At 39.8% G+C, this 12799-nt stretch overlaps 1 protein-coding gene across 6 annotated transcripts in view; it reads right to left on the reverse strand.

The window, feature by feature from the left end:
* The window catches only part of LOC125455049 (acylphosphatase-2-like), a 246219-nt gene that overhangs the window by 158564 nt on the left and 74856 nt on the right, over window positions 1-12799 (reverse strand). The window contains exon 4 of one of the 6 annotated variants that reach the window (XM_048536556.2): window positions 2134-2255. The exons of the other annotated variants lie outside the window; for them this stretch is intronic. Within the exon in view, the coding sequence (XP_048392513.1) occupies window positions 2134-2255 (122 nt within the window). The remainder of the gene's footprint in view (window positions 1-2133; window positions 2256-12799) is intronic. 6 annotated transcript variants of the gene reach the window in all.

Below are 12799 nucleotides of genomic sequence, written 5' to 3' on the forward strand. Positions count from 1 at the left end.
GAAATGATCTGGCAGCCAGTAACCTGTCAGAATGCCAACATGTGACCCCTTGCCACAACACTGTAGCTAGCAATCTACACGTCCTCCTAACCCCAACAACAACCAGCAACCTGCGAACCTCTACCCAATTCTCTCAAAACCAGCGAAACTCATCCCACAACAGCCAGTAGCCTCCACCACATCCCCCTCCACCCGCGATTATCCAGGATCTAGTGACCACACAAAATCCTTTCGAAGAAGCCACAGTGGGCAAGTTGAGGCAAAGTCCCAGAAGGCCTATATACATTTCAGTGTCAATTTCTCGCATGTTCTGCTTCAGACTATATAGGCTAGGAAGGGGGTCCTCTTCCCTAAGGAGTAAGGGAGAAGACCTCGCATCTGAGCAAGTAATCTGGACGCCAGCCATTGAAGAGGTCAGGAACATTCGGGGAGGGAGTGGGCATCTTCTGGAGCACTAGGTTGTAGTGCTCTAAGGGGGTCATTGATTTCTTTTCCATAATGGCAAGTGACAGGCCTCAATTTCCTTTAGGGGGCAGCAAATGAGCAAATGGGAGGGTAGAAATGGAGGCAAGCACAATTGTTAGTGGAAATGGGTGAAGGTTACAACAGCTCCTTAGAAAGGAAGGGCTGTTGTCAGGGATGTAAGCTTGGCACTGTGGACACACACAGTTACCCCAAAGTTGTTCAGTGCCAAATACATGCCATTGGCAACAAACACTGCAGTAAGCTGGCAAAGTGACTATAAATCATGTCTGCTGGAGTATAGCATTATACGCCTGAGTTTCTACAAGACAATAAGGCGTAAGAATTCAGAGGCAGGATTCAGACCAGTCCCATTTAAGAGGAGACCTTGAAGCTGACAGGGCATTAGGGTGGCTGATTTGTTGCAGATGGTGAGGACAGAATTCAGTCACAGAAAGCTAAGTCAACTCAGCAGCAGACGAGCAGAGTTTACCTGTCGTCCCATGCACAGGCATCTGTGAACTGCAACCAATTCTGTGGGCTCCCATGGAAGAGCGAGAACTGTTGATAATTCTGTATCTCCTCACAGGTTCACAGAGTTGTCATCTCCATAAGACACTTGTCTACCTCTGAGAAGGAGAAGGAGAAAACCTCAAAAGGTGCTGTATCACATCATTCCGTTACATTCTCCACCAGTGTGAAACTTTTATTTCAGCCATTATGCAACTGTGATTAAATTTGGGGTCGCAATCTCACGTGTGTATTACATGTGCAGCTGACTGGCAGTTGGAGGATATGACAGAAGAAGCCTCTGATGGTTAGAGGGCAGTGAGAGGGGAGAGGAGAAATATTGATTGAGATCTTTTAGCGCCTAGAAGGAATGCAGAAGCAGATCTAGAAGGTGAGGAGAAGCCCTTTTGTTCTGAAGGTGAGTGTCTTCTCTTTTTTCCTTGTAGGGATCTTCACCTGTGGCAATTTGGACTTTAATGGGGTTGTTTTGTCAGGCTTTCTTGTCTAAATCCTTTTTTGAACCACGGGTTATTAAACATGCACAGCTGTTGACTACTGTTTCTAAGTAACATGCTCAGTACATTTAATTTCGAAACATTGCAGATTTTTCTTTCACTTTATTTTGGGTATATTTGCAATAAGCCTTGCGCCTATTGCAGGACAGAATCCAATGTTACCACTTAACTACTCTTGGAATTCTCTGTATTCCAAATGTTACAAATTTGCCATTTTCATGAATGCTGGCTTACAGTACAATGAACACTTACAAAAAGCATTCATTACAGACAGTATCTGAGCTTAAGCAAGAAGCAGCTTTCGATCAAACCAAACAATTAATGAAGATGATGCCATTGCTGAGATACTATAGTGTCAACGATGAAATTACCCTGTGACACAAGACTTGGCTTTACATCCAGGGCGTTAAAGCAAACTGAACAATGCTAGGCAGAGATTCAAAAAGAGTGCCTGCCACCTGTTTTTAATTAAGAGCATTTTTCTCAATACCTATCTGGAAGGAACCATGTGATGGTACAGTTTGACCCTAAGCCACCGTAAAACAGATTTCTCAAACCATTTTCATCTGCTTCAAAGGATGTTACCTCACTTGCAGAAATATAATTTAGAAGTGACATACAAGCAAGGAATGCAGATGCACAATACCCATATGTTGTTGAGAGCAGCATCCTCTTTGAAGAAAGTTCAGGATGTGAAATCTTCTGGATTTAATGAGGATTCCTAGCATTGACACGATTTGGAAGTCATTAACCCAACAGACACTGAATCTGAAATACAAACATCTCACTCAGATCAAGAAAACAAGACACAACTCTATAAGTGTTACAGGAAGTAGCAATGAAAGGATAGCCTAAAACCATCAAAAACAGACGTGTTGCTATAAGAGAGTATCAGAAATACAGAGATGAAGTGATTACTCAAGATATCATCCTTTACAAAGGAACGAAAATCATTATTCAAATGGAGATGTGAAAGGGCATATTGAAGCACATCCATGCAAGCCAGCAAGGCATTGAATTTAGTTTCAGGAAGACATAAGGAGTGCTCTACTGGCCAAACATAAGCAATGAGATTAACAGTCAGCATCAGCCAGTGCGACATCTGTAACAAATACCGTGCTAAATAAACTAAACAGTCACTCAAGACATCCCAAACAGTGTATGGATAAAGTTTGGAGTAGACATTCTTATTCTCACAGGAACTGATTATTTTGTCATCATCAATTACTATTCTGACTTCGAGGAGCTATACCAGCCGGAACCAACAACTAGCAGCGGGCTTGTAGAACACCTGTAAGCACACTTCAGTTGTTACCGCATTCCAATTTAGCAATGAGTGGCAATAGCTTTAATTCACAAGTGAAGAATTCAGCCGCTTTGTAAAGGAGATGGAAATTCAATAGCACACACCATCTCCACACTATCTCCATTCATATGGAAAGGTTGAGGTGGCAGTGAAAATTGTCAAAGAAATCATAAAACATTGACTAAATCCAGTCCAGATGCTTACAGGGCAGTCCTTCTGAAAATAGTCCAGCCCAGCCACTAATATGCTGCTATTACTCTTCTAATAGCTTTAAAAAAGCTTTTGCAGTCAGATGTACAACATAAGTGAGTGACAAAATCTAAGTGAAATGACAAAAGACAACTTCATGTTGACAAAAGTACCAAATAGTTATGACAGTTAAGCACTGGTGAACTCGTCAGGTGTAAACATTCATTTATTTCAACAAAAATCAATCCACTTGGCAACTCAGACCTTTGAAGAGAAAAGTTGTTGTCTTGATTGTGTGTGGTGAATGTAAACAAACAGCAATATCCTTACAAGTGCTGACATACACACATAATTGAAGAAGCTGTTCCAGTATGACAGATGGCTGAAGAAGAGGATGTGATGCCACCAGCTGCACAGAGTACAGACAATCATCAGTCCCAGCGGTCCACCATTTCTCATCAAGGACAATAGATCAGCAACAGCAACTACCACAACACTCACCACCAAAATGACATTCCCTGGAACAACAGCTCAAGATTGAGCAGATACCTGACTAACAGCCGACAACAATGCTCCACAGACCATTACAAGACCTGAAAGCTTTAAAGATTGTGTCTGCAAAGCATATGCAGAGATTGACAAAAGTGGGACAAACTGGAACAAACAGTTTTATTAATGAGTGGTAAGTTTATTTACTGACTAAGTATATGAGTTGTCTTTTCACTTTGAGACAGAATGTGTTGCTGAAATAACTGCTGAGAGATTTTACCTTTTGTGCAGGGCAGCCAAAGTTTCAAACTGGGGCGTAACTCGACCTGATGCATTTTCATGCACAATACAGAACTTTTGTCTGATTCCTTTCCCTGGACAAATATAGTCAAAGCATTCAAACGATGTGCAAACAGAAAATGATCGAAAGAGTCAGCAGATTTAGCAGCATCTATAGAGAGAGAAATGGAGTTAATGTTTCAATCAGATGACTATGCATAGTGTTCTGTTGAAAGAGCACAGAACCATTTGCCAGCTTTGGTGCTCTTGCCGATCAAATGAAAATACCTGTGGGAATCCTACATATCTTTCCTCTGGAAGGCCTGACACAATTACAAGGTAAGCAGGCATATCATTTGATCTGATGCCAAATTAAGTTCTCAATAAAACAGAAATTCACCCGAAAATGTGGAAGGCAATGAAAAGCTGACAGCTCTCCATTACCAGAAATGCAACCATAACTATAAACATACTGGGGCCTTTGCCAGGGATCACTGCTGGATCAAAGGAAAGGTACATGTGTGTGATGGAATTATGGGAGATAGTTTAGTGGCAAGCAAGGTCTGGGGATCAGATGCAAGGGGAGATTGGTGGGCATCAGAAGGTCTCTTTTCCTACTTGCTGAAGCCAGACAGCTCCGGCGGGCACCGAGTCCCTGTAAATAAGGGATTCCCTGTGTGGGCTGTTGGTAAACCCAACAAGGCTTGTGAGCAGCTTTCTGGAGACATAGACGACCCACACCTCTAATAATCCCAAAGCCATCGTTAAGCCCCGGTGCGCTCAAAGATAATTAGTTTAAGTGGTTCCATAATGAGTCTAATTGCCTTTTTGTTATTAGCAAGTAGATTTCCCACATCAGCTCTTTTCTGCCAATCACTAAGTGGGGAATAGTTTTCCTTTCTGGGGGCTGGGCGCATGAAGTCTTGCATGATTCTCCTGTTACATCTGCATTCCTGTCTACTCCAGATGAACTCCACTAATTTCTAGTACAGCTGACTCACAGCACTAGGGACTCGGGTTCGATTTAGCCTTGAGCGACTGTCTGTGTGGAGCTTGCACATTCTCCCTGTGTTTGCATGCATTTCCTTCGGGAGCTTCGGTTTCCTCCCACATTCCAAGGATGTGCAGGTAAGGCAGATTGGCCATGTTAAATTGCCCATAGTGTTCAGGGATGTGTAGATTAGGTGGGTTATAGGGGGATGGGTCCGGGTGGGATGCTCTGAATGTTGGTGTGGACTTGTTGGGTGGAAGGGCCTTTCTCCACACTGTAGGGATTCTATGGTTCTATGCTCTGGTTCTCCCCTATAGTTCAAAGATATGCAAGTTAGGTGCATTGGCCATCCGAAATTACCCTGTAGTGTCCAGGGGCGTACAGGCTAGGTGGATTAGCTGTTGGAAATATGGTGTTATGAGGATAGGGTGGGGTAGTGTGTCTGGGTGGGATGCTCTTTTGGAGGGTCATCACAGACCCAATGGGCCGAATGGCCTCTGTCTGCACTGTACGGGATTCTATGATTCTACCCGTTAATTCTGTTTTTCTCTCAGGTGCTGCCAGACCTGCTGAACATTTCCATCACCTTCTTATTTCAGACTTCCAGCACAGGTCTCTGCAGTAATTTGCTTTTGCCCAAGCTAATAAACATGTTCCTTCATTAATTGCCTTTCATTTTCTTCCTTCCTTCAAATTCATTGTTATAGCTGGTAATGCAATTTTGAACTTCGTTCTTTGCTTAATTAAATTCAGTCACTTCCAATCTAGTTTTCCTTGAAATTTAAGCATTTATGAATTACCATCTGGATTTGCTCTTGTGGTATTGGGTGCAATTGTAAGGATTGACATGACTGCCAATTTCCATCATTGGGGATTCTGAGGCACTGGAAAGCCAGGATAGAATATCCAGGGAACATCTGTGATATTCTTTCCCTTTATTTCGAAATATAAATTAGAAAAATATTCTTACTCTTAAAACAAATTTCCAAGCAGATAAACTTATTAATAAAGTCTGCACTTTTTGCCAGCAGATCTGTTTCCCTTAAGGCAAACATCAATCAATCTTTCTGATTCCAAAGTCCTGGCACCATTTCATCAATTCGTGCCTTAGCAAGGTCTTTGCCTCATCCACTTTGAGTTTTGTAGATTTTAATATCTACAATCTATCTGAGACACAATCCAGTCTGAATGAGAGACAGTTTTTATTGAGCCCTTACTGTTGGCAGGAGTCAAGAACCTCTAAAGTTGGGTAGACATTTATCTTTATACATTTCCTTTATATTTCCATTTCCTTCATACATTTTCACCTTTCTAGAGAGATATGGATAGTCTAAGTGAGTGGGCAAAGGTCTGGCAGATGCAAGTTGATAAGTATGAGGTCATCCATTTTGGTAGCCATAACAGCAAAATGGACTATGTTTTAAATGGTAAAAAAACTGCTGCATGCTGCTGTGTAGGTGAACTGGAGTGTCCTTCTGCATGAATCGCTAAAAGTAGGATTGCAGGTGCAGCAGGTAACTAAAAAGGCAAATGAAATTTTGTCTGTCATTGCTAGAGGGATGGAGTTTAAAAACAGGGAGGTTATGCTGCAGCTGCATAAGGTCCTGGTGAGGCCACACCTGGAGTACTGTGTGCAGTTTTGATCTCCTTACTTGAGAAGAGATATACTGGCACTGGAGGGGGTGCAGAGGAGATTCACTCGGTTGATTCCAGAGTTGAGAGGGTTGGATTGCAAGGAGAGACTGAGTAGGCTGGGATTATACTCATTGGAAGTCAGAAGAATGAGGGGAGATCTCATAGATACATATTAGATTATGAAGGGAATAGATAAGGTGGAGGCCGGGAGGTTGTTTCCACTAGTAGGTGAAACTAGGGCTAGGGGGCATAGCTTCAAAATAAAGGGAAGCAGATACGGGACGGAGGTCAGGAAGAACTTCTTCACCCGAAGCGTTGTGAATCTGTAGAATTCCCTGCTCGGTGATGCGGTTGAAGCTACCTTATTCAAAGTGTTTAAGGCAAGGCTGGATAAATTTTTGAACAGTAAAGGAATTAAGGGTTCTGGTGTGCGGGTTGGGGGGGGGGGTAGTGGTAAGTGGAGCTGAGTCTCAAAAAGATCAGACATGATCTTACTGAATGGCAGGGTAGGCTCGAGTAGCCAGATTGCCTACTCCTGCTCCTAATTCTTATGTTCTTATGTTCCTTATTAATTTGTTGGAAGATGTAGCTGGGATGCGTCAGGGACCAGCTCTACCACCTATTCTATTCAACAAGCTTGCCATGATAACATTTGGGAACGAACAAGCAGCAACCTCCATCACATGATTCTAGTACATATTACTTCTTCACCATCTCTATATTCCACCTCCTCTTCTTCATTTTCATTGCTCTTGCCTCCACCCTTGTTTTCTCTCAATCCTTTTCAATTTCTTTATTCTCACTGACACAAATCTTAAGTTCCTTCTTTAGTATCCTCACCTTCGGCCTCTTTCCATTCTTATTTCTTTTCTAACCAATTTCTGTCTTTGTCCCACTCTGTTTCTTCTTAAATTTATTAATATGAATGCACTGTTTTGAAAGTTTTTTGGTATGTTTGGTAAAATCTTCAAATGCTCTGTTGCCTTTGTTTCTTGAAATTATCACATATTCTGGAGTATCCAGTTTCTTACACAAACACATTAAAATATAGGTTTAAAAACAGCATATTCAAATCTAATTACCTGAGGATGTGTGTTTTCTCTGCTTGAATTCCTTTCTTGCTGTTTTTCCTTGTAGGGTTTTTCATCTATGACAAATTTGGCTCAATTTTATAATGCAGCTGCTTTTGTTAGGCTTTTTTCCCCCAAACTCTTGTTTGAAATATTGGTTATCAAACATGCACAGCTGCTGACTGAATAGACTTGCCGAAGTAGGCAAATCTCAGTTTATTTAATTTCCAGAAATTGCACATTTTTCTTCCACTTTATTATGGGTGTGTTTCTTGCTTATTACCATCACAACCATGTACCAGGCATTTCCTTGGAGTGAACTAAGCAATGGTATATGCTTATAATAATTTTTTAACGTTTTAGTTTAAAAATAACCAGTAGCTCAACATTATGTTTTAAACAAGTTTAAAGGTTAGGTTATTACACAACTATTAGTGAAAAAGTAAAATAAGGAAGGTATTAGATAAAGTAAATATACAAAGATATAAAGTGAGAATAAAAGTACCGTATGAAGATGAAAATGAAATCAGTCTTTAAATATTCTTGTAGGCCTGACTGGCTTGAAGATTCTCTGTCCAAAGTAAAGGGGTTGAAATGTGAAGTCAGATTCAGCAGCTGCAATAGGTTCTGTTGTCAAATAGTTGGAGGTTGCTGCAACTAGGTGTTTTAGTCAGTTTAGCTGGTAGTGAACGAAGGCTCCTTTGCTTCACTTCTACATCTCTTTATGTTATGGCTTTTCGTAGCCTGGTTCAGCATACCAGACTTTTAATTGTTTTTCTTTGTCCTGCATGCCTTTCCCTATCTTATTGTTGCAAGCAGTTTTGTTTTAAGGTATCTTTCTCATGGCGGTCAGATGGTTTGCCTCTAAATGGCAGATCTCAACCAGTTTTATCAAAATTAAACTAAATGGCTGCAAATGTTAACTTTGAGAAATCATTGTTCCACAAAGCACAATTATACCAGAATTTCTTGTAATGTCCACAACTGCAAAACACTTTACTCTGAGTCTATATGTTTGTTACTATTTTAAGATTTGTGCTATAATGTTTTCCTGGTTTACTGACCAGGCTAGGTTTCTGTAAAGCATGACAATAGGCAAAAATATCGCTCCAAATAATCTATACCTTTAAATGGCACAGAAAATGGTTCTAAATTACAGGTCCAAAGTATAGAGCCTCTTCATTATAATAAACAATGAATGCCTAGTTTTTAAAATGTTTATTTTGTTTCTGTATTTACCCAGCAACATAGGTAGTCACTTTTTTTTAAACAGGTATGTGAAAATTTAATTCATTGTACAATAATTCTGTCCTGAGAAAAAATTATTTCATCCAACTTACTGTTAACTGCAGGTGAAAAGTTAAATTTTAACTACTCTAAGTCATAAGTTCATATCCTTTCTTAACAAGTTGTAAAAGTAAACTCAGAAAATGTGGTTGTTTGGGCTAACACCAAACAAAACCAACTCACTTCATACCCAGAGTCAACTAGCAGTGGTCAATAAATGTGTCACTAACAATCAACATCAAATCATTTTTTAAAAATCAATAATTCATAACTTACAAGAATATTATTCAGTATTAAATAAGATTTTAATATTTCAAATTACTTTGGACCTTGAATGATTTATTTATGTAAAACTACTTTAAAAATCCAGTATTTCAAATTCATCTGATAATTTAAAATTTCAAAATAATTTGAGGGCGGAAGCAGGGATGTTAGTGAAATGGAAATTAAAATTAAGAAACTCTTTCCTCTGTCTAAATGCTGCTCTACATTGATTTTAATACTGGGCAGTTTAGATGCTCACTTGATTAAGGCTGATGCTCCATTAATCTATGTGGGATCTGTTGCTCGGGTAGACTCTGAGGCAATTAAACAGCCTGTGGGACATGGGACTGTTGTGATTGCTCTATCCAGTGAAATTGTTGCAACTCAGCAGAGGTCCCAGAGTAAAAGAAGACTCATTTGTGAAAGCACAAGAAGCGCAAGTGCTTCACTACACCCATCCCTATTGATTTCTAAACGTGGAAACCCTGTCAAATTTACCCTTGCCCATAAACATTTGCCAGCAAACGGTCTCTATGTTCTCTGATCTTCATCTTTTTGGCAGCCAGCCAGCTGCCTCTTCACTTCAATTTCAAATTGGCAGCTGCTTGGCAGACTGTTCATGAGGCCTGACTGTTAAAATCTCTTCCTAGAGTTAAAATCTGCAGTCTATGCTTCATACTTTATTGATGTTGGTGAAAGAAATTCAGTGCATTAATCAAGACTATGAGAAAACATTAAAAGCAATTTGCATTCTTTGTATATCTAAACCCTGCACTTCATGTTACTTTTTAATCAAGGCACATGTTGTTGCCCATTTAATGCAGAATTTGCAAGTCCATTTACCTTTGCTTCCTGTTCAAAGCTACTCTGGTGCAGCTCCGTGCCCTACTTTTTGTAATCTTCTTTTCAAAGTTGATGTGAGATTACCAAAGCAACATAACACCAAAAGTGAAGGAACTTTGACAATAACTGTTCGACGTATCAAACCAGCTGGAAAATCTTTCTTGGCAAAATCAAGCTAAGTCTTTCAAAAAGTACAGTTTCAAAAATGTTAAACCGCACTAAATTTTTTATCCAATGTTAAATCCCAGTCCTGTCCCCTGGAGCTAACTTTTACAGAAAACAGGACATAAGTTGAAAATTGCTAAGCACAATTTCAGTGAGGGCTTTATGAAATGTTCTTCACTGAGGAGTTTGTGCGAAAGGTCAGCTCTGCATGAGAGGAAGCTTGACAAATGGGCACTGTGTTGATCTTTATTCACAGCACAGCCTCAGAATTTTTAATCTTACAATAGTGAATTAAATTACCAATTATAGGAACAGACTTTCATCTTTAAAATCAAAGGTGAATTTAAGCCTGTAGCAGCCACATGAGTTTCTGATTAAAAATGGCAACACCAATACTTTTCAGTTATTTTGCTGGTTCATTCTTTTTCAAATTAATGGCAGTAAATGATAATATATGTGAATTAGATGTTACAATATTAAAAATTATCTTTGGCTTAATGTCAGAAGAATCAAAGTCACCCTTTCAGTTTCTGCAAACAACAATAGCCACAACTGTAGTCAAAATTGTTTTCTTTCAACTCTCTCTAGACTGCTTTTATCATGCTGCTGGAACAAGGGAATTTTACTGCCACCACCCACTCCGCCCCCACCCCCAAAAGGAGGTAGATTACTTCTTTGGTTATGTCTATGCCAGAGAATCTCACTGATGACAGGTATGGGATTGATCAGACTGCTCACCCCAAGGCAACAAACAAATAACTTGAATGCACAAAGATATTAAGGATCATGTTGATCAGGTATTCGGTATTTTGCTGATGATGGATTGACCTCCAGCCCACGGGAAGGCTGCCAGACAAGTAGAGGTGGCAGGGGAGGTAGCGCTTGCAATTCCCTTGGAATGATTTCGCCTCCATGATGAGAATTGTTTTAAAAATGCACTGTTCTCCTTGGCAGCCTCCCAAATTCTACATCAAACAGAGCACATTCTTACCCACATTTAAATTTTCAAACCCATCGCCTATTATTATCAAGATCCAGCAATGCATAGTATTCCAAAATATGTCACCTTTAATTCTCCCAATGGCCTAATCTGCACATAATTCTGAATGTTCTCAAGCTCTGCCAATATGCACCCTATACTTTTCTGAAACTGGGCAATAATTGTCTTTAAGATCTCTGCCTTACCAGATTCCTCCTAAGGAATATTCTCTTTAACAGTGCTTCACTTGGCCCCGTCTGTTTGGGGTTCGGGTCACAATTAACTGCCTAATAACTCTGACATCTCACTGTCGGAACTGAGTGCTATGGACAGGTAAGCAGTCTTATTAAGAATTTATTATTTAACAAAAAATTGCTACAGCATTATAGCATCCATTAAGAAATCCATAAAAGCAGATTTTCCACGTGCATTGAGACGAGCTTCAACCTTCTGGCAGAAATCTGATGGGCTGTGGGAGCCAAGGTAAAATGATGGGCACATTTCTACTCTGAACTCCCAGCCTAATCTTGCCAATTGCAATTTCAATTGTAGGATACTTAACCAAAGCTGCCAGGGTACCTGCTTGAAAAGTACAACCAGTACTTCAGCACTATAGTTTTCCACTTAATCTGAAGTCAAACTCTTATCAAAGCACTCATTCACAATGAGGGTGATGCTTAAATGAGTGACTGGGCAATGATAAATATTAAACGTAAAAAACTGACAGCAGTTTCAGAGATACTGGGAGCTGCAGATGCTAGAGAATCTGAGATAACAAGTTATAGAGGTGAATGAACACAGCAAGCCAAGCAGCATCGGAGGAGCAGGAAAGCTGACGTTTCGGGCCTAGACTCTTCTTCAGAAACATTTCAGAATTTGGGTCTAGGCCCAAAACGTCAGCTTTCCTGCTCCTCTGATGCTGCTTGGCTTGCTGTGTTCATCTACCTCTACACCTTGTTATCTCTTATAACTGAAAGCAGTTTCCTTTTCCTGAAAGGTAATAACAGTGGGAGAAGTTTAGATTTTTAAATTCCAGTCTGACTTAGTTGTCACTGTGTTGCCAAGTGAACTGAAGTTAAATTGTTTCTTTTCCTGATGAAATCAACTCTTACCAGATACAAGAAAAGAAAATGGTGGAAAAAGAGTAAACATTTTGAGGCCGGTGATCCTTCTTCAGTTCAAGGATCACTAGACTCGAAATATTAACTCAGTTTTCTCTCTACAAATGCTGCCAGACATGCTGAGCTTCTCCAGTAATTTGTGTTTTTGTTGCAGACTTCTAGCACCTCAGTATTGTGTTTTATTATCAGATACACTTTGATGTATATCTTGCAAGCTTTATACTCAAGATCAAAGTTTTAGCTATTCTTACATTTCACACATGTTAACCAGTAGTAATTATTCAGAAGAGTAGAAGTTGAGATTTTGTTCTGATTTAAGACTCAAAAATTACCATGCAATTCCCATCAATAAAAATGCTTAATTATGAAATCCTTCACAAATGTTTTGACCTATCTTTGTAACAGACTGTTGAGCAAAATTCAAGTAACAAAACAACTTTAAGAAATGATTCAAATGGGATATTTGACAGCTGTTGAAATCTGGTAATTCAGTCATGTCCCATTCTTGCCTCTAACTCTGGGGTTTGGGGTTCAAGTTTCATAGGAGGTCTTGAACAGAAAAATTAAAGCTGCTCTATTAGATGCACAATGTTCACATGAAGTATATAATCAAGGTTCCCCTGCTTCTTACTAAGTTGCAGGTCAAAGATCCCATGACACTGTTTGAAAATGAGCAGGAGAACGATACCCGATA

The sequence above is a fragment of the Stegostoma tigrinum genome, chromosome 9, assembly GCF_030684315.1.
Source record: "Stegostoma tigrinum isolate sSteTig4 chromosome 9, sSteTig4.hap1, whole genome shotgun sequence".
Classification (NCBI taxonomy): Eukaryota; Metazoa; Chordata; class Chondrichthyes; order Orectolobiformes; family Stegostomatidae; genus Stegostoma; species Stegostoma tigrinum.